Source organism: Loxodonta africana, chromosome 22 (genome assembly GCF_030014295.1).
Source record: "Loxodonta africana isolate mLoxAfr1 chromosome 22, mLoxAfr1.hap2, whole genome shotgun sequence".
Lineage (NCBI taxonomy): Eukaryota > Metazoa > Chordata > Mammalia > Proboscidea > Elephantidae > Loxodonta > Loxodonta africana.
Genome location: NC_087363.1, coordinates 14,465,079 through 14,487,808, shown reverse-complemented (window position 1 = coordinate 14,487,808; position 22,730 = coordinate 14,465,079). Strand labels below are relative to the sequence as shown.

Sequence of the window (22,730 nt, the reverse complement as noted above, 5' to 3'; positions counted from 1 at the left end):
AGAGTCTACAGAGTGGTGGAAATGGGGTTGGAAATGTAAATGAAAGCCCGGGAACACAGGGGCCTGTAGGCCATGATAAGGCATTGGGTTTTCATCCAGGGAGAAACGGGGAGCCACTGAGGGTTTTAGGCAGGTGAAGAGGTTTCATGAGGGGGGTGGGATTTGCATTTTAGAATACTCCCTCTAGTTGTTAGGAGATCAGATTGGAATGGACAAGAGTGGGAGCAGTGGACCAGTGAGGCGGCTGCTGATGTCATCATACAAGAAGTGGTGACTGGACCAGGGAGGCCACATTTGCCCTTGGCCCCACGAGGCCTGGTTTTTGTCTGCAGCTTTGTTTTACCCACTTGGAGGCTTAGAAAACCAAGCAACCATTCAGCTGTTGTACCATCATGGGCACTTGCTGCTTCCCAACCTGTTTCACAGAAGAATCGAGTGGGTGTGTACACGTGTATGTGTCTGTGTATATGTGTGCGTGCATACACACACATCCTCACGCACACATCCTTATTCTCTTGAATTCTTTTAGTTTTACTTAATTTCAGTAGCTTTTCTGAATCCAAAGCTTGAAGCCATGAGGCCAGGGGTTCCATGGGACCATGGTGACCCACTCTTCTTTGAAGATGTGGCCTGTGGGTAAGTGACACAGGAATGCTGGCTCTCATTGTGGCCTCTGCCTTTGGGACCATTTGGGTGCCTAACTGGGAGACTCTGCAGCTGATGCAAGTATGAGCTTCTCAGCAGCTGTGCTTCCACCCACACACCCTCCTGGGCCTGGTGACTTTTCTCCTTCTAGAAGAAATGAGGGACATGACCTCCGGTTTGTCACATTTTCTTGGTTTCTAGGGTGGCTATACTGGAGAAGCCCCCTCCACTCTTGGCAGGGACAAAGTAAAGAGCACCAGGGGGGTGTTTCTGTGTTTCAGGCAAGAAAGACGTGTGGGCATGAAAGAAGAAATAACAATGGCTGGAAGCAGAGGTGTCTTCATTTCCCAAGGCTCACTTGCCAAAATACTTGGCTGTGGTGAATGATGAAGAAATGGAACCTTGGCAAAAATTCATTCTAAATGAGAGCAATATGTACCCAAAGACTTAAGTGGCCTACCTTTTGACCACACAAGTCCTGCTAATAAAAATATAGCTTCCATTTGTTGAGTGCTTACTAGGTGCTCAGAATTTTACTTGCATTAGTTAATTTGAATGTTACCTATAAGTTGATTCATTTATTGTCTCCATTTTACAGATCAGGAAACTGAAGGTAAGTAATCTGCTCGAGGTCCCACAGCTAGCAGGTGGTACAGAATATGGCCCCAAAGCCAGCCTGTATCTTTATACTTACGCAGGAACAGGAGCTGTTGTTGTTGTTAGGCGCTGCTGAGTTGCTTCTGACTCATAGTGACCCCATGTACAACAGAATGAAACACTGCCCAGTCCTGAGCCACCCTCACACTCGTCGTGCTTGAGTCCATTGTTGCAGCCACTGTGTCAATCCATCTCATTGAGGGTCTTTCTCTCTTTTGCTGACCCTGCACTGTACCAAGCATGATATCCTTCTCCAGGCACTGGTCCCTCCTGATAACATGCCCAGAATATATGAAATGTAGTCTCGCCATCCTTGCTTCTAACGAGCATTCTGGCTGTACTTCCTCCAAGACAGATTTGTTCGTTCTTCTGGCGGTGCATGGTGTATTCAATATTCTTTGCCAACACCACAATTCAAAGGCATCAATTTTTCTTCTGTTACCCTTATTCATTGTCCAGCTTTCACATGCATATGAGACAATTGAAAATACCATGGCTTGGGTCAGGGGCAGCTTAGTCCCCAAAGTGACATCTTTGCTTTTTGACACTTTAAAGAGGTCTTTTGTAGCAGATTTACCCAATGCAATACATCCTTTGATTTCTTGACTGCTGTTTTCATGGGTGTTGATTATAGATACAGGTAAAATGAAATCCTGGACAACTTCAATCTTTTCTCCGTTTATTGCTCATCATCAACAAGCGCTTCGAGTCCTCTTCACTTTCAACCAGCAGAGTTGTGTCATCTACATATCGCAGGTTGTTAATGAGTCTTCTTCCAATCATGATGCCGCATTCTTCTTCAAGTAGCCCAGCTTCTTGGATTATTTGCTCAGCATCCAGATTGAATAAGTATGGTGAAAGGCTACGGCCCTGACGCACACTTTTCCTGACTTTAAACCACACAGTATCCTCTTGTTTTGTTTGAACGGTTCCTCTTGGTCTAAGTACAGGTTCCTCAGAGCACAATTAAGTGTCCTGGAATTCCCATTCTTCACAATGTTATCCTTAATTATGGATAAGAAGGAACAGGAGAATGTTTTTAAATGTGGGCCTCAAATCACTTGCGTTGGAATCACCTGGGGTGAGGAGGATCTTGTTAAAAAGCAAGTTCTTACATTTCACAACATGGAGGAACCTGGAAGGCATTATGCTGAGTGAAATGAGTCAGTTGCAAAAAGACAAATATTGTGTAAGACCACTATTATAAGAACTTGAGAAATAGTTTAAACTGAGAAGAAAACATTCTTTTGTGGTTATGAGAGGGGGGAGGGAGGGAGGGTGGGAGAGGGGTATCCACTAATTAGATAGTAGATAAGAACTACTTTAGGTGAAGGGAAAGACAGCACATAATACAGGGGAGGTCAGCACAATTGGACTAAACCAAAAGCGCAGGAGTTTCCTGAATAAACTGAATGCTTCAAAGGCCAGCGTAGCAGGGGCAGGGGTCTGGGGACCATGGTTTCAGGGGACATCTAAGTCAATTGGCATAATAAAATTTATTAAGAAAACATTCTGCATCCCACTTTGAAGAGTGGTGTCTGGGGTCTTAAACGCTAGCAAGCAGCCATCAATTGGTCTCAACCCACCTGGATCAAAGGAGAATGAAGAACACCAAGGACACAAGGTGATTATGAGCCCAAGAGGCAGAAAGGGCCACGTGAACCAGCGACTACATCATCCTGAGGCCAGAAGAAATAGATGGTGCCCGGCTACAACCGATGACTGCCCTGACAGGGAACACAACAGAGAACCCCTGAGGGAGCAGGAGAGCAGTGGGATGCAGACCCCAAATTCTCATAAGACCAGACTTAATGGTCTGAGACTAGAGGGACTCTGGTGGTCATGGTCCCCAGACCTTCTGTTGGCCCAGGACAGGAACCATTCCTGAAGCCAACTCTTCAGACATGGATTGGACTGGACAGTGGGTTGGAGAGGGATGCTGGTGAGCAGTGAGCTTCTTGGATCAGGTGGACACTTGAGACTATGTTGGCATCTCCTGCCTGGAGGGCAGATGAGAGGGTGGGGGGGTTAGAAGCTGGCAAAATGGACATGAAAAGAGAGAGTGGAGGGAGAGAGCAGGCTGTCTCATTAGGGGGAGAGTAATTGGGAGTGTGTAGCAAGGTGTATATGGGTTTTTGTGTGAGAGACTGACTTGATTTGTAAACTTTCACTTAAAGCACAATAAAAATTATTTAAAAAAAAAAAAAAGCAGGTTCTTGGGCTCCACCCCAAATCACCTGAGACAGACTCTGAAGGCCTGGGGATCTGTATGTTAACGGGTTCCCTGGGATTCTGGTGCACACTAAGTTTGAGTCGCTCTGGACAGAGCATCTCTGGGGTGCTTTCCAGGGTGCACACAGCCAAGGGACATATCCCGTCTCCAAAGGTCACAGGAATTCCTTGTGTCGGCCAGGCCAAGTGACCCACAGGGATAAGAGGACTTTTGCGAGTCCATTAAGCTCCGGACAGTGAGAAGACCAGCTCAGTTCTTGCGTGCTGGCAGCCTTTGCACAGGATAGGGGCTGTCGGGTGCCTGTCCCTCGAGTCACCTGACTGTGTGTAGGAACAGTGGAATGAGCCGCTGCCGAGGAAGCTGCAGGGGTGGCAGGAGCAGGTCAGAGCCACAACCAGGTCGTCCAGCGTCTGGTTCAGCTTCCCTGCCTTCCCATCCAACACACAGTCCCAAGCCCAGCAGCCAGGGCTTTCTCCCAGCCGTGTCGGCCACGGAGCTTTGTGCATGGGACAGAAGGATGGTCCTCTCCTTCCAGAATAAGTTCATTTGTAAATTGCATCCTTGGCCATTTTGGACCTTGGGAACTGGAATGTTTCTTGGGACAGCGAGCCTGGCCTCAGAAGAGGGGGCGACAGAAATCTCAGCAGCCTTGACGCCCTCCACCCTGCCCTCAACAAGGCCTCCGAGGTTAGTTGGGTGCCTGGGGAAGATGGTTTCCTCCTGCTTAAGCAGGGCCCTGCTTTTGATCTTATTCCCTCAGTCAGATGCCACATAATCTTAAATACCAAGCTGATGGTCTCTTTTTCTTGTATCGAAAGTCACAGGGTCTGAGAAGTAAGGAGAAATAAGCGAGGATTGGGACCGTGCATATGGTAGACTCTATTTATTAAGGTTGCATATGGTGCTGTTCATGCACAGGCTCTGGGGAAGATTACATAAGCTGGTACAAGGGGTTGCTCACGAAAAAGGAAACTAGGGGGTGGGGCCAGGCTGTGGCGTTCTTTCGCCTGCTTTTTCTTTAGTAAAAAAATCAAAACCCAATCAGTCGCCGTCCAGTCGACCCTGACTCGTGGCGACCCACGTGTTCAGAGTTGAACCGCTCCACAGGGTTTTCAAGGCCGGGACCTTTCCGAAGCAAATCACCAGGCCTTTCTTCAGAGGTGCCTCTGGGTGGGTTTGAACTGCTAACTGCTTGCATATTTTGCCAGCCATGTTCACGTATGGCTCAAACAAAGAAACAATATAAGGGAAAACAAAGCAAAGCAAACAAAATGGGTATCTCGGATACAGGTAAAATGGTGCCCTGTTGCTAGTCTCCTACGAGCCTCTTTTGTTGAAGAAATACAACAAAATTCCTGAGTCCTTGCCAGCCAGCTGGGCTTTTGTCACAGGGGATCCCCCCCCCAAAAAACCCAGTGCCATCAAGTTGATTCCGACTCATGGCAACCCTACAGGACAGAGTAGAACTGCCCTATAGAGTTTCTGAGGAGCGCCTGGCGGATTCAAACTGCCGACTCTTTGGTTAGCAGCCGTAGCACTTAACCACTATGCCACTAGGGTTTCCCACAGGGGACCCCCAGGAGCCCTAATACTGGCCCTGGTGTGGGGAATGACACAATAGAGGAATGGTGTATGCGGAGGCCAAGGGACACCTCATCCAGGCTTCCAGGATGGGGTGGTGTATGTGGGATGGCCAAAGCCTGGAGGGAGGGAGAGATGACATGGGGGTGTGTAAGAGGAAGTCCTGCTGGAGGGGCGGCTGGTGGGAGGGGAGGGGGGCTGAGATGCCAGGTATAGAGACCCTCGTGGGTTTTCAAAGACTTGGGGCTCCATCTGGGCTGGGATGGGAGCCCTGCAGGACTTATAAGCAGAGGATGAGGTGGGGTAGGTTGTGGTCAGAACAGTATTTCAAAGGATGACACTGATGGTTACTGGGCTGGCTGAGGTGGAGGAGGACAATTTAGAGGTGGTGGGAGTGGCCTTTATCTTTCATCCTGTGAGGCACGATGGGATGTGACCTCAGACAGGAGGGGGCAGACCCCTAAAATAGTTAGTGACCCCCAAACCACTGGGTGTCGTTGGGGCCTTGGCGTTTTCTGGTTGTTTCCGGTAGAACAGGATCCTCTTGTGAAGACAGAAGGTATAAGCCCATCTTCCTCCTCCACCTCACAGGGCAGGGCTGAGCGGTGGGCCTGACGGTGGCAGCGACAGCTGACGGGGCTCTACCTCAGGGTGTGCAGACCATCATTTTGGACTGTGAAAGTCCCCATTTGGTTTGCTTTTGGACAATTCAGGGGAGGTATGGGCCCTGGGAGGGCTGGTAGAAGACTCTCCACCCAATTTGGTTCAAGTGGGATTAAATTCAAGTTGAAAAATGAAAGCGGTCAGACTAGTCTTTTTCCTGAGTGTGGGGACCAGTTCACATTTGTTAAAGCTGTTTATTCAGAGGCAGGAAATGGGTAATAAAATGGTGCTCTTGTATCTAGGAGCTTTTGGCCTTTTTTTTCTTCTTTGGAGAGACTGATTTTTTGCTGTTGGTGATGGCCCTTGAAGACTGTAGTTTAAATTCAACCGGAAAGTGGTCGCTGATATTCAGGGCCTGCAAGGAGAAAAAGGAGATAGCTTTGGGAATTAGGAGATGCCTGGGGATTATTTATGGGCCAAATGCTCTCATTTTAGTATTGAACAAATTCAGGCTAAGGGAGGAAATATGTCACCGACATCTTTCAAAGTCACCCAACGGTGCACAGTGGTGAGCATTGTCCCTGTACCAGCTCAATCAGAAATGTAGGCAGGAGCTCAAACCAGAGAATCACAGGCATTGACACTCGAGGTCCAATGGCCCACTGTTGTGTTTTCAGTGGTAACGTCATAGGGTGACACCAATACATCTTCCCAAGATAATAGCACGGAAAGACAAGATGGCAGCCTTACCTCCTCTTCAGACAACTCATACGCTTTCTGGAAGTTGAAGATGCTGTTTGAGTTGGGAACAACAGAGCTGATGATCTGTCCTCTAAGAACGATCCTGGAGCAAGGGGAGAGGAGACAGTCATGTTAGTCTACCCACCAATTTCTAAGGTAAATCAACGTCTATGTTTGGCAGCTGGAATTGGCTGAGCCTCTGGCCCTGGCCCTTTCAGTATCCCTGGGTGGTGCAAATGGTTTGTTTTTGGCTACTAACTGTAAGGTTGGCCATTCGAATCCACCCAGTAGCACCACAGAAGGAAGGCCCAGTGATCTGCTTCCATAAAGATTACAGCCAAGAAAAGCCTACAGAACGCTTCTACTCTGTCACACATGGGGTTGCCGTGAGTTGGAACTGACTTGACGTCAACAAGTTTGTCTTTTTTCTGCCCGTTTTCATGTGGTGCTGTAGACCTGGGTTAGCTACTAACCTACAGAGCAGAGCCGAAGATTGCTAAATAGGACTAGTCCCTGCCATGCCCCTATGGGCACCAGACCAGTGTTTCCCAGTATGGCCAGATATTCCTGGTGGTATAAGAGAAGATTTTACATGACATGTGAACACCACTTGTTATGAATTTAATTGTGTCCCCCAAATAGATAAGTCATCTATGAACATGACCTTGTTTGGAAATAGCGTCTTTGAAGATGCTAATAGTTTAGTTAACATGCGATCATACTAGGGTAGGGTGGGTCCTAATCCAATGTGAGCGGTATCCCAGTGGCATCACTAGGGAGTTCAGGGGGTGTGGACTGCACCAGGTGACACTGTCAGAGGAGGTGACACCAAAATGACTCTCTTTAAAATTTTTGTGCAGTGTTTCAGCAGAAATTTATTATTTTGTATTAAAATATCCCTGTGGTTAGTTACAACAAGAACATCTTTCGTAAGCCCAGCTTACATGTATCAATATACCTACAAGGCTAAAACCCTGCTTATTTACATCTAATACCCTCCCGTCAGAACAGACATTATTACCCAATTATAATGGCGTTTCAGATCACGTGGTTTTGCCTGCATGGCTACAACTTACGCACTGTTGTTTTCATTACTGCTGGTGTTTAAGATTTACGAGTAACATTAATAGAAAAAACATTACTAAGGATTCTGTTTGGTCTGGTACGGGAGGAAGTCCATGGCGGGGGGTGACATCATGAGTTACTGTACTGGGTGACACCAACCCTAGTGAGGCCACTGTGGTATCCTTATAAAGGAGGAAAAGAGACACAGAGCCAGAAAGAAGGACACAGCCATGTGAAGATACATCTACAAGCCTAGGAATGCCTTGGGGTACCAGAGCTGGGAGAGACAAGAAAGGATATTCTCCTCAAGATTTCAGGAGCATGGCCCAGCCAACATGTTGATTTGGATCTCAACCCTCCAGAACTATAAGACAATAAATTTCAGTTCTTATAAGCTACCTGCTTTGTGGTACGTAGTCATGGCATCTCCAGGAGTCCAAGGTACTACCTCACCCAACCAGGACTTGCATACTGAGAATGTCGTTCCTTTTCTATTTTTCAATTTTCCTGATTAGGTCATGGAGAAGCTCTCAGATAGGAGCTGGCTTGTCTTTATATCTACCTGGGGGAGCCCTGGAGGCGCAGTGGTTAAGAGCATGGCTGTTAACCAAAAGGTTGGCATTTTGAATCTACCAGCTGCTTCTTAGAAACCCTATGGGGCAGATCTACTCTGTCCTATAGGGTCACTGTGACTCAACAGCTATGGGTTTGGTTTGGTTTTTGGTTAAGCTCCCATCTGACACAGAGAAAGCAGGCCACCACCTCCGAGCATTCTGCAGGCAAGAGAACTAAGGTAGAATTTACCATTGTTCGGTTTTCACCAAGTTTATTTTCACCTTTAATTTATGGTGAGTGATAATGTTTTCTGACTGACTTATTATGAAGTTTCATTTAAAAATTAATTCGTTTCAGTAGGGAATGAATGGATTTAAAGAAAAGCATAAAGAAGAACGACAGTGCAGCTAGTACACGGTGCTGACAACAAGTGGGAGCATGGTACTCAAGTGACTGGGGTTTTGGGAACACAGACTCAAAAGCGTCACAAGGGGGGTGATAGAGTCTGGTCTGTGTGGCCCCAACCAACTGATGGAGAATGACAAGGAGAGCCACACAGCAATGTCATGAGTACCCACCAGGTTTTCCCTGGTTCTGTTTTGGGTCCCAAGGAGCCCTAGTGGAGCAGTGGTTAAAGTGCTCAGCTGCTAACCAAAAGGTTGATGGTTCAAGCCCACCAGTAGCTCTGTAAGAGAAAGATGTGGCAGTCTGCCCCTGTAAAGATTACAGCCTTGGAAACCCTATGGGGCAGTTCTTCTCTGTCCTATAGGGTCACTGTGAGTCAGGATTGACTTGACAGCAATGGGTTTGGTTTTTGGTTTCCCATGTTTGCTATCTACACCACTGTGGTTAACTTTGAACTGAACCAAAAAGCAAGCTCCTCACATCAGGTTGGGAATGTGCTCAAATTGTTCTTTGAGTCCCAGATAGCAAAGAACACCGTCATTGAATACTCCCTCGCCCCAGTGTCTGACTTCCTGGAGTTATGTGTGTGGTGGGTCCAACATCCAGGTTACCTGCTCTTGACCCTCATCCAGCTACGAGTGTACTTTCTGTAAATCTTAAACTGCTCTAAAAAGTAAAAGTGCATTAAAAAAAATCACATGTAATCCCACCATTCTCTGGCATACACCTGTATAGAATCAGGATCCTTTTAGTAAACACTTTTCTTTTTTTAACTATTTCCCCATCTGGCCTGATCTGGTGTGAACTTGTGGTTAACTCTCCTTCTGTGTCACTATTTTTGACCACCCCCGCTTGTTTGTCAGGGGAGGAGAATGGGCCCGAGGAGGGACATGACCTGCCCGAGGTCACACGCTGGTGTGTGCAAGTGGACGAGTGGCCATATCCACCACGGTGTGGGGGTGGGGAGAAGGAGGCAGTCTGGGAGCTGCTGAATCTCCTGTGACCTCCACCTTGATTCTGCAGTCCACACTCGGGGCTGTTTCCACTTTTGAGAGCTAGGGCAATGACTTCTGCAAAGGAAACAGCAGCCCCCGAAAGCTCTGAGGGGAACAAAGGAGGTCATAAACAAAGGGTGGAAATGAAAGCCAGACCTCAAAAGTCGAGAAGTGAAAACAACGTCCTATTGCAGATGGCCATCTCACGCCATCTCTGCAGCAGGGGCGGGTTCTGGGAACCAGGCCACCGTGGGACCGGGGCTCCTAGGGGATTCCCTGTCAGAGGTCTTTGCTGCGGGTGGGTAGGTCACTAGCGTTCCCACACTTCAGGTACAAGCTGTGTAGAAAACTGTTGCCGTTGAATCAATTCTGACTCATAGCAATCCTGTAAGGACAGAGTAGAACTGCCCCAAAGGGTTTCCAAGGAGCGGCTTGTGGATTCAAACTGTAGACCTTTTGGCTAGCAGCCGAACTCTTATCCACTGCGCCACAAAGATAGAAGTTGCTTAAAATCTCCAAAGAGCTCTTGCAAGTACAAGAGAATGTTGTTATTTACCCGTACTTGCATTTAGGATTTCATAAATACCCTTTTGGCCACTGGTCTCATTTTTTGGGGTCTTACCCTGAGGAAATTATAAATGTGTGCATAAAGGGCATAGACAGAATGTTCACCGCAGCAGTGTTTACGATAGCAAATCCCAGTGAATCCCAGCGTAAAGGACTGGGTGAGTAAACTGTGGGGTGTCTTGTGAAGGAATGATAACTGTACCGAGCATACGGAGCACTCATCCTATGTCAGGCCCTGTGCTGGCAGCACAGTTACCACATTTAATGTCTCCTCATTTAATCCTCACGTCCACAGGTGAAGTACTTGAACAGTTTCCATTTACAGGTGAGGAAACTCAAGCCCATAGAGCTTAAGTCTCATGGTCACAGACATAATAAGTGGTAGAGCCAGGATTTGAACCTAGGCGTGTCAGGCTCCAAAGCTTGTGTTCATCACTGCTCAGCCATGGGGCCACCATTGTACTAGATTGACTAGTGCTCCCCCAAGATCATGTCTACCTGGAACCTCAGAATATGACTTTATTTAGAAATAGGGTCTTTGCAGAGGTAATTAGGTAAGATGAGGTCATGCTGGATTAGAGCGGGCCTAGTCCAATAAAACTAGTGTCCTTATAAGAACAGAAACAGAGGGAGACATGACATGATAGTGAAGGTAGAGACTAGAGTGATGTGTATACAAGTGAAGGAATGCCAAAGATTGCTGGCAACTACCAGAAGCTAGGAAAAGGCAAGGGAGGATCCCTACCTAGAGCCTTCAGAGAGAACGTGGCCCTGCCAACACCTGTACTTTGGACTTCTAGCCTCCAGACTGTGAGACAATAAATTTCTGTTGTTTTAAGCCACCCAGTCTGTGGTGCTTTGCTTGACAGCTCTAGGAAACTAATAGAGCCACGTGGCTTAAACACTGCACATATACCCAGTGGAGGGTCTTGAAATCTAATTACTGTTGCTCTCTGAGTGCCGTGGTAATGCTTCATCCACCCACATGGGGCGCCCTTTCTAACACACACCAAGGCACTGCACAGGCCGGCAGGGGTCTCCCACGATGCCTCGTACCTGTCATATGCACAGTTGGTGCTCTCCTTGACTGTGGTGTCCTCTTGGTCCCCAATCAGCCAAACGAACCCAGGGTCGGTCCTCAGGCGAATGTTCCTCCAGGACTTCTTGGGGACATAGCTGCAGCCGGCATTGAAGTCACCCATGAAAATGAAATTCTGAAAGACACAATTTGGAACTGTCACCTGGTGGGTGTCACCACAGAATAGTTTAGATTGAGTCTACTAGCAATGACTCCACCTCCCATACCCAGTGAACAAGGGGTCTTTCTTCATTTCTCTTTGCTGTTTAAAAGAAGAGGCCAGGAGGCGGAGCCAAGATGGCGGACTAGGCAGATGCTACCTCGGATCCCTCTTACAACAAAGACACGGAAAAACAAGTGAATCGATCACATACATAACAATCTACGAACGCTGAACAACAAACACAGATTTAGAGACGGAGAACGAACTAATACGGGGAGCAGCGATTGTTTCCAGAGCCTGGAGCCAGCGTACCAGTCAGGTACGGCACAAGCACAGAGACCTGCTCCACCCCCCTGAACTAACCCCGGGAGGGGGACCAGCCAGTTCCACGGGCAGCGTGGGACGCAGCCGGTAGGAGAAGTCCCCGGGAGGCAGTGACTGGTCTGGGAGCAGAAAGAGCAGCATCCGAGCCGGGCAACCGTCCCGCAGGGATTTGGACTGGACGCAGGTACGGCATAAACACGGAGAGTTGCTCCACCCCCCTGAACTAACCCTGGGAAGGGGACCAGCTGGGCCGCGTGGGCGGCATGAGACGCAGCCGGTAGGAGAAGTCCCCGGGAGGCAGCGACTGGTATTGGAGCGGGGAGAACAGCGTCCCAGCTGGGACACTCGGTCACGGCACAAGCACGGGGAACTGCTCCACCCATCTGAACTAACCCCGGGAGGAGGCCCACCTAGTTCTCGAGGGCGGCAAGGCCACGCGGCTGGAGGGACAAGAAGTCCCCGGGAGGCAGCGACTGATTTTGGAGTCGAGAGTGCACCGTCCCAGTAGGGGAGCCTTGACGCTGGGCGTGGGGCTGGAAGCGGAGGATCTGACCGTGACTCCAGCGGGCCAGACCCCCCGGGGGCAATCTCCACACAGCCAGCACACATAGGCGACGCGCCCGCGGGAATCTCAGATATAATAGTCATTCCAAGCAAGACAAGCAACTCTGGCTATATTCTGAGGTGCTACTCTCCTATCTCTCTATTCCCTCCCCCACCCTCCCCAGGCGGCTTCATTAACATCTGAATAGCCTGAGCCAGAGGGAGAACTCTGATAGGGATCTGACTGCATTTTTTTTTTAGCGGATTTTCTGGAAAAACTAGTTTCCCAGTGATGGCTCGGAGACAACAATCCATATCAAACCACTTAAAGAAGCAGACCGTGACAGCTTCTCCAACCCCCCAAACAAAAGAATCAAAACCTTTCCCGAATGAAGATACAATCTTGGAATTATCAGATACAGAATATAAAAAACTAATTTACAGAATGCTTAATGAAATCACAAATGAAATTAGGATAACTGCAGAAAAAGCCAAGGAACACACTGATAAAACTGTTGAAGAACTCAAAAAGATTATTCAAGAACATACTGGAAAAATTAATAAGTTGCAAGAATCCATAGAGAGACAACATGTAGAAATCCAAAAGATTAACAATAAAATAACAGAATTAGACAACGCACTAGGAAGTCAGAGGAGCAGACTCGAGCAATTAGAATGCAGACTGGGACATCTGGAGGACCAGGGAATCAACACCAACATAGCTGAAAAAAAATCAGATAAAAGAATTAAAAAAAATGAAGAAACCCTAAGAATTATGTGGGACTCTATCAAGAAGGATAACCTGCAGGTGATTGGAGTCCCAGAACAGGGAGAGGGGACAGAAAACACAGAGAAAATAGTTGAAGAACTCCTGACAGAAAACTTCCCTGACATCATGAAAGACGAAAGGATATCTATCCAAGATGCTCATCGAACCCCATTTACGATTGATACAAAAAGAAAAACACCAAGACACATTATCATCAAACTCACCAAAACCAAAGATAAACAGAAAATTTTAAAAGCAGCCAGGGAGAAAACAAAGGTTTCCTTCAAGGGAGAATCAATAAGAATAAGTTCAGACTACTCAGCAGAAACCATGCAGGCAAGAAGGGAATGGGACGACATATACAGAACACTGAAGGAGAAAAACTGCCAGCCAAGGATCATATATCCAGCAAAACTCTCTCTGAAATATGAAGGCGAAATTAAGATATTTACAGACAAACACAAGTTTAGAGAATTTGCAAAAACCAAACCAAAGCTACAAGAAATACTAAAGGATATTGTTTGGTCAGAGAACCAATAATATCAGATATCAGCACAACACAAGGTCACAAAACAGAATGTCCTGATATCAACTCAAATAGGGAAATCACAAAAACAAACAAATTAAGATTAATTTAAAAAAAAAATACACATAACAGGGAATCATGGAAGTCAATAGGTAAAAGATCACAATAATCAAAAAGAGGGACTAAATACAGGAGGCATTGAACTGCCATATGGAGAGTGATACAAGGCGATATAGAACAATACAAGTTAGGTTTTTACTTAGAAAAATAGGGGTAAATAATAAGGTAACCACAAAAAGGTATAACAACTCTATAACTCAAGATAAAAACCAAGAAAAACGTAACGACTCAACTAACATAAAGTCAAGCACTATGAAAATGAGGATCTCACAATTTACTAAGAAAAACGCCTCAGCACAAAAAAGTATGTGGAAAAATGAAATTGTCAACAACACACATAAAAAGGCATCAAAATGACAGCACTAAAAACTTATTTATCTATAATTACCCTGAATGTAAATGGACTAAATGCACCAATAAAGAGACAGAGAGTCACAGACTGGATAAAGAAACACGATCCATCTATATGCTGCCTACAAGAGACACACCTTAGACTTAGAGACACAAACAAACTAAAACTCAAAGGATGGAAAAAAGTATATCAAGCAAACAATAAGCAAAAAAGAAGAGGAGTAGCAATATTAATTTCTGACAAAATAGACTTTAGACTTAAATCCACCACAAAGGATAAAGAAGGACACTATATAGTGATAAAACGGACAATTGATCAGGAAGACATAACCATATTAAATATTTACGCACCCAATGACAGGGCTGCAAGATACATAAATCAAATTTTAACAGAATTGAAAAGCGAGATAGATACCTCCACAATTATAGTAGGAGACTTCAACACACCACTTTCGGAGAAGGACAGGACATCCAGTAAGAAGCTCAACAGAGACACCGAAGATCTAATTACAACAATCAACCAACTTGACCTCATTGACTTATACAGAACTCTCCACCCAACTGCTGCAAAATATACTTTTTTTTCTAGTGCACATGGAACATTCTCTAGAATAGACCACATATTAGGTCATAAAACAAACCTTTGCAGAGTCCAAAACATCGAAATATTACAAAGCATCTTCTCAGACCACAAGGCAATAAAACTAGAGATCAATAACAGAAAAACTAGGGAAAAGAAATCAAATACTTGGAAAATGAACAATACCCTCCTGAAAAAAGACTGGGTTATAGAAGACATCAAGGAGGGAATAAGGAAATTCATAGACAGCAACGAGAATGAAAATACTTCCTATCAAAACCTCTGGGACACAGCAAAAGCAGTGCTCAGAGGCCAATTTATATCAATAAATGCACACATACAAAAAGAAGAAAGAGCCAAAATCAGAGAACTGTCCCTACAACTTGAACAAATAGAAAGTGAGCAACAAAAGAATCCATCAGGCACCAGAAGAAAACAAATAATAAAAATTAGAGCTGAACTAAATGAATTAGAGAACAGAAAAACAATTGAAAGAATTAACAAAGCCAAAAGCTGGTTCTTTGAAAAAATTAACAAAATTGATAAACCATTGGCTAGACTGACTAAAGAAATACAGGAAAGGAAACAAATAACCCGAATAAGAAATGAGAAGGACCACATCACAACAGAACCAAATGAAATTAAAAGAATCATTTCAGATTATTATGAAAAATTGTACTCTAACAAATTTGAAAACCTAGAAGAAACGGATGAATTCCTGGAAAAACACTACCTACCTAAACTAACACATTCAGAAGTAGAACAACTAAATAGACCCATAACAAAAAAAGAGATTGAAACGGTAATCAAAAAACTCCCAACAAAAAAAAGCCCTGGCGCGGGCGGCTTCACTGCAGAGTTCTACCAAACTTTCAGAGAAGAGTTAACACCACTACTACTAAAGGTATTCCAAAGCATAGAAAATGACGGAATACTACCCAACTCATTCTATGAAGCCACCATCTCCCTGATACCAAAACCAGGTAAAGACATTACAAAAAAAGAAAATTATAGACCTATATCCCTCATGAACATTGATGCAAAAATCCTCAACAAAATTCTAGCCAATAGAATCCAACAACACATCAAAAAAATAATTTACCCTGATCAAGTGGGATTTATACCAGGTATGCAAGGCTGGTTTAATATCAGAAAAACCATTAATGTAATCCATCACATAAATAAAACAAAAGACAAAAACCACATGACCTTATCAATTGATGCAGAAAAGGCATTTGACAAAGTCCAACACCCATTCATGATAAAAACTCTTACCAAAATAGGAATTGAAGGAAAATTCCTCAACATAATAAAGGGCATCTATGCAAAGCCAACAGCCAATATCACTCTAAATGGAGAGAACCTGAAAGCATTTCCCTTGAGAACGGGAACCAGACAAGGATGCCCTTTATCACCGCTCTTATTCAACATCGTGTTGGAAGTCTTAGCCAGGGCAATTAGGCTAGACAAAGAAATAAAAGGTATCCGGATTGGCAAGGAAGAAGTAAAGTTATCACTATTTGCAGATGACATGATTATATACACAGAAAACCCTAAGGAATCCTCCAGAAAACTACTGAAACTAATAGAAGAGTTTGGCAGAGTCTCAGGTTATAAAATAAACATACAAAAATCACTTGGATTCCTCTACATCAACAAAAAGAACACCGAAGAGGAAATAACCAAATCAATACCATTCACAGTAGCCCCCAAGAAGATAAGATACTTAGGAATAAATCTTACCAAGGATGTAAAAGACCTATACAAAGAAAACTACAAAGCTCTACTACAAGAAATTCAAAAGGACATACTTAAGTGGAAAAACATACCTTGCTCATGGATAGGAAGACTTAACATAGTAAAAATGTCTATTCTACCAAAAGCCATCTATACATTTAACGCACTTCCGATCCAAATTCCAATTTCATATTTTAAGGGGATAGAGAAACAAATCACCAATTTCATATGGAAGGGAAAGAAGCCCTGGATAAGCAAAGCACTACTGAAAAAGAAGAAGAAAGTGGGAGGCCTCACCTTACCTGACTTCAGAACCTATTATACAGCCACAGTAGTCAAAACAGCCTGGTATTGGTACAACAACAGACACATAGACCAATGGAACAGAATTGAGAACCCAGACATAGATCCATCCACCTATGAGCAGCTGATATTTGACAAAGGACCAGTGTCAATTAACTGGGGAAAAGATAGCCTTTTTAACAAATGGTGCTGGCATAACTGGATATCCATTTGCAAAAAAATGAAACAGGACCCATACCTCACACCATGCACAAAAACTAACTCCAAGTGGATTAAAGACCTAAACATAAAGACTAAAACGATAAAGATCATGGAAGAAAAAATTGGGACAACCCTAGGAGCCCTAGTACAAGGTATAAACAGAATACAAAACATTACCAAAAATGATGACGAGAAACCCGATAACTGGGAGCTCCTAAAAATCAAACACCTATGCTCATCTAAAGACTTCACCAAAAGAGTAAAAAGACCACTTACAGATTGGGAAAGAATTTTCAGCTATGACATCTCCGACCAGCGCCTGATCTCTAAAATCTACATGATTCTGTCAAAACTCAACCACAAAAAGACAAACAACCCAATCAAGAAGTGGGCAAAGGATATGAACACACATTTCACTAAAGAAGATATTCAGGCAGCCAACAGATACATGAGAAAATGCTATCGATCATTAGCCATTAGAGAAATGCAAATTAAAACTACGATGAGATTCCATCTCACACCAGCAAGGCTGGCATTAATCCAAAAAACACAAAATAATAAATGTTGGAGAGGCTGCGGAGAGATTGGAACTCTCATACACTGCTGGTGGGAATGTAAAATGGTACAACCACTTTGGAAATCTATCTGGCATTTTCTTAAAAAGTTAGAAATAGAACTACCATACAACCCAGAAATCCCACTCCTAGGAATATACCCTAGAGATACAAGAGCCTTCATACAAACAGATATATGCACACCCATGTTTATTGCAGCTCTGTTTACAATAGCAAAAAGTTGGAAGCAACCAAGGTGTCCATCAACGGATGAATGGGTAAATAAATTGTGGTATATTCACACAATGGAATACTACGCATCGATAAAGAACAGTGACGAATCTCTGAAACATTTCATAACATGGAGGAACCTGGAAGGCATTATGCTGAGCGAAATTAGTCAGAGGCAAAAGGACAAATATTGTATAAGACCACTATTATAAGATCTTGAGAAATAGTAAACCTGAGAAGAACACATACTTTTGTGGTTACGAGGGGGGGAGGGAGGGAGGGAGGGAGAGGGTTTTTTATTGATTAATCAGTAGATAAGAACTGCTTTAGGTGAAGGGAAAGACAACACTCAATACATGGAAGGTCGGCTCAATTGGACTGGACCAAAAGCAAAGAAGTTTCTGGGATAAAATGAATGCTTCAAAGGTCAGCGGAGCAAGGGCGGGGGTCTGGGGAACATGGTTTGCGGGGACTTCTAAGTCAATTGGCAAAATAATTCTATTATGAAATCATTCTGCATCCCACTTTGAAATGTGGCGTCTGGGGTCTTAAATGCTAACAAGCGGCCATCTAAGATGCAGCAATTGGTCTCAACCCACCTGGAGCAAAGGAAAATGAAGAACACCAAGGCCACACGACAACTAAGAGCCCAAGAGACAGAAAGGGCCACATGAACCAGAGACCTACATCATCCTGAGACCAGAAGAACTAATTGGTGCCCGGCCACAATCGATGACTGCCCTGACAGGGAGCACAGCAGAGGACCCCTGAGGGAGCAGGAGATCAGCGGGATGCAGACCCCAAATTCTCACAAAAAGACCAAACTTAATGGTCTGACTGAGACTGGAGGAATCCCGGCGGCCATGCTCCCCAGACCTTCTGTTGACACAGGACAGGAACCATCCCCGAAGACAACTCATCAGAAATGAAAGGGACTGGTCAGCGGGTGGGAGAGAGACGCTGATGAAGAGTGAGCTAATTATATCAGGTGGACACTTGAGATTGTGTTGGCAACTCTTGTCTGGAGGGGGGATGGGAGGATAGAGAGAGAGGGAAGCAGGCAAAATTGTCACGAAAGGAGAGACTGAAAGGGCTGACTCAAGAGGGGGAGAGTAAGTGGGAGTAGGGAGTGAGATGTATGTAAACTTATATGTGACAGACTGATTGGATTTGTAAACATTCACTTGAAGCTTAATAAAAGTTATTAAATAAAATAAAAAAAAGAAGAGGCCACAGTTTAAAACTGAGTCACCATTTTGATGAGCAGGTAAGTGTGCACAAGGGACGGACGGTGTGCGAGTGGAAGGAGGATGTTTGTTGTAGCTGTTTGCCCCTGTTCTTAGCCACCACGCTTCCCTGTAAGTCAGCGTGCAGCCTTAGGTGGAGAGAGAAGAAGCCAGCTAATACGTCCTGCACATCTCTTGTCTCTGGCTCCAACTACCACAGGGTACAAACGTAAGAATGAACCAACGCCTTTTGCTCCGAGCAGGACAAATGAACTTGGGTGGTGTCCATGACAGCTTTGGATCTGCTTTTTCTCTCCTGCTGTCTTGAAGCTGGGCCCTTTTTCCTGCAGAAATTCTGTTGAGGAAGTGGGAAGGGGTCTGAAGGTGAGGGGTCAAACGACGATCTGTCCACCCCCATTCTGAAACCATCAACAGAAATTTTCTATCTTGGATGGATTTTTCCCTCTAGGGCTCTTGGAATAGAATTTTGACATTTCAACCTGGAGGAAGTGTCAAATTTCCTTGTTTGCGCTATTGTTTGGGGCTGCTGACTTTAACGTTTTCTTCAGAAACATTTTATTTTGACCTTGGTAATTATGGCTTTCCCGGAGATTGATGGGAGCGGTTGAGGTCTGCGTGTCTTCCTTAACTGCTGTGATTGCAGCTTTTACTCACACTGGGCAGGATTTACTGAGTCTTCTCTGTGTGCCAGGCCCTGTGTTAACTGTTTTACAAAGGTTAATTTAAATCTCACAACAATAACACTGAGGAGGTAGAAAGGACCATTAACCCTGATTCACAGTAAACTGTGCATCACAGGGATTAAATAAAGGACTTGCTCAACTGGGAGGAACAACACTGGGAGGTCAGGGGGTGAAGGCAAAAATTGAGACCTGACATGCCTTACTGTCACCATAGTGACAGGCTTTCCCCTCTGGTTCACTTTTGTGCCAACAACGCTCCTCCAGTGCGTGGCACTTAATAGACGCTCAATAAATTCTTGTTGAATGGATGGGTGAATTAATAGTTTAAGGATGGAATGAATGAATGAGTCTTTCTCTTGCCCTGTTATCTACAAATAAACAATGAAATACATCCCTTGTTTTCTCCATAACTCTCTGTGTCCACATTCTGTTATGTTGTTAGGTGCCATCGAGTCAATTCTGACCCACGGCGACCTTGTGTACAACAGAACGAAACACTGCCCAGTCCTGCGCCACCCCACAATCGTCGTTGTGCTTGAGCCCATTGTTGCAGCCACTGTGTCGGTCAATCCCGTTGAGGGTCTTCCTCTTTCTTGCTGACCCTCTACATTACCAACCGTGATGTCCTTCTCCAGGGTCTGGTCCATCCTGATGACATGTCCAAAGTATGTGAGAGGAAGCCTCACCATCCCTCTTGCTGCTAAGGAGCATTCCGGCTGTGCTTCTTCCAAGAGAGATCTGTTCGTTCTTCTGGCAGTCCGTGGTATATTCAATAATCTTTGACAACACCAAAATTCAAAGGCATCAATTCTTCTTTGGTTCGCACTTGACTTAACTCATTTTACACTTTAAGGAGAGAACTGAGGAGGAGGAAGGGGGATTCCCGGAATCACATCCCTAAAGGAAGAAAGAGCACAAGGAAGAAGAGCCCTCTGGAACACTTCCACATTTGCCAAGAACTTCCACAGATGCTTGCAGCCACAGGTAGTGGCATCTCTGATTTTCAGATGGGGACATTAAGGCCTAGAGGGTGTAGGATGCTTCCCGCTTCTGCTGAGGGCAGCTCTCCAAGTTTCCTCCGGAAACCACGCTTCCTCCACCTCACTCCCTGAGGCTTGGGTGGAGCTGACACAGATTTAGCCAATCAAAGCATCTCAGCCCCCTGATCACAGTGATTGGTTCAGGGATGGGCATGTGACCCAATCAGAGCTGAAGTGACTCAATCCCAAGACAGGGATGTGCTGGTGGCCATCTTGCCACCTCGGGGGTGAAGCCTGCCTGAGAAGGAAACCCACCCATAGGAAAGGAGAATCAAGAGATGGAAAAAAAGAGAAAAACCAAGTCCTGATTCCCTTGTTTCAGCCCTGGATTCAGCTGTGCCTGAGCTAGTCCTGGACATTTCAGTTACATGAGCCAATAAATCTCTCTTTTTATGAACTAGTTTGAGTTTCTGCCACTTGTAACCAAAAGACTCCTAACGTCTCTGCCTCGCTCTTCTCACTTGCAAAGCGGGAATGATAAAAGCACCTGCCTCGTGGGGTTTTTGGGAGGATTAAACAAATTTGTACATGTCAAGCCTCAGAACAGTGCCTTGGCATGAGCGAGTCACCCAGTAAGTGCCGGCAGCTGTTACTGGTGGTGCAGTGTATGGATTCCCAAGATTCTCTTGGACAGGTTTAGCAAGAAGTACATCCAAGGCTGAGGAGAGGAATTAGAGGCTGTAAAGTGGGGGTGGACCACACAACAATCTGGGAGTTACTCACCCCACCTGAGGACGAGATTCTGGTCTTGTTAAACGAGAATTTGACAAATGAGAGGGCCATCACCTGAGCATTCCAACGTTTTTTCACATCCATGTAGACATCAACCAGCTCATCAATCTCCTTAATGGACGTCTCGGGAGTGGTATGCAAGGGGACAATCACGAAGTCCTTGACAGCTGAGGATCAGGAGAGAGCGCGAGGTCACACACTGCCCTGTCCAGGTCACATGAACGCTGCTCCAGGGCAAAGGGCCTCTCACAGAGGCACAAGCTGTGTATGGTGTCTGGGTCCTCCCATTTCCAGAGGGTCCAGCAAGTGGCTGAGACTGGTGCAGTGGTTAAGAGCTCAGCTGCTAACCAAAAAGGTCGGCAGTTTGAATCCACCAGGTGCTGCTTAGAAACCCTATGGGGCAGTTCTACTCTGTCCCATAGGGTCGTTATGAGTTGGAATCGACTCGACATCAACGAGTTTTGGTTTTTAGAGTCATTCGGCTGGTTACTTTTAATACACAAAAACCTCTTTTCTCCCACTTGCCCTTCATCACTACAGAGAAAGCTATGAGGCACTGTTCTTTGCCAATATTGTATGTGTGTTTGTTTTCTCATTTTCTGCAAATCTGTATTCTCTCTTTTTTTTTTTTAAATAATGGGCCCATTTGGCTTTTGGACTAAGGAAAAAGAATATTTTTCTAATTAAAAAAAATTGATGTTTGTCAGTTTATACTCCTTTTGTAAGCGGGGGGATAAAAAACATAAAATTATTTTTAAAAATGCAGTGGTTTTGTTGGAGTGTTTAAAAACCTTGCCCCAGCTGGAGGGGGCGGAGGGAGCCTGGGTGTGGGGATGTGGGTCAGCCATGGAGAGTGCCTCGTCCACCTGCTAAGGCCAGCTGCTGTCTTCTGGCGTGCCACCGCCTGGGGCTTTAACCTCATCTGCCCCTGGATTCCCACACCTGCCTCAGGAGCTGGGGGCTGCTGGGTGGTCACTGCTGCAGACACGTAGCTGCTCAGTGCAGAGCCAGGACTTGGATCTGGGCAGCCTGTCTCCAGACCCACACTCCACTCCCCCATCATCTTCTTGGCCACCATTTCTTCTGTCTGGTCACCCCATCTAAGGTGGAGCCCCCTGCTATTCCATGCAACCTGCTTCCTTCCTCCATGCTCTGAAGTTATTTTCTTTACTCTTTGTTTGGCCCACTATAATATAAGCTCTCTGAGGGCAGCCTTATCTGTCTGGTTCACCCTTTTGGCCCCAGCACATTGGAGGTGCTCAAAAATGTTTGTTGTCTGGACGCATGCATGAATGAATGAATGAATGAATGAAACGACAGATCCATAGTTAACTTCTTCATCTTTGGTCCCAGATAGAGAGGACATAGGAGGTTTTCTTGCACAACAGAGAAAACTCCAAACAGGACATGGGCAGTGGTGTCCCAAGGAAGAGAGGGAGGGGCATGGGCTGGGGAGAGAAGTGGAGGCTGGTGGGGGAGGGAAACGGGTTTGTTTAGCAGT

At 45.3% G+C, this 22,730-nt stretch overlaps 1 protein-coding gene across 1 annotated transcript in view; it reads right to left on the bottom strand.

Moving 5' to 3' along the window:
- Positions 1 to 5,272: 5,272 nt before the first annotated feature.
- The window catches only part of DNASE1L3 (deoxyribonuclease 1L3), a 32,281-nt gene continuing 14,823 nt past the window's right edge, over positions 5,273 to 22,730 (bottom strand). Inside the window, exons 5-8 of the mRNA XM_003409827.4 lie at positions 21,284 to 21,396; positions 11,104 to 11,261; positions 6,470 to 6,563; positions 5,273 to 6,134 (exon numbers count right to left, since the gene is read on the bottom strand). Coding sequence (XP_003409875.3) covers positions 6,018 to 6,134; positions 6,470 to 6,563; positions 11,104 to 11,261; positions 21,284 to 21,396 — 482 coding nt within the window. The 3' untranslated portion in view covers positions 5,273 to 6,017. The remainder of the gene's footprint in view (positions 6,135 to 6,469; positions 6,564 to 11,103; positions 11,262 to 21,283; positions 21,397 to 22,730) is intronic.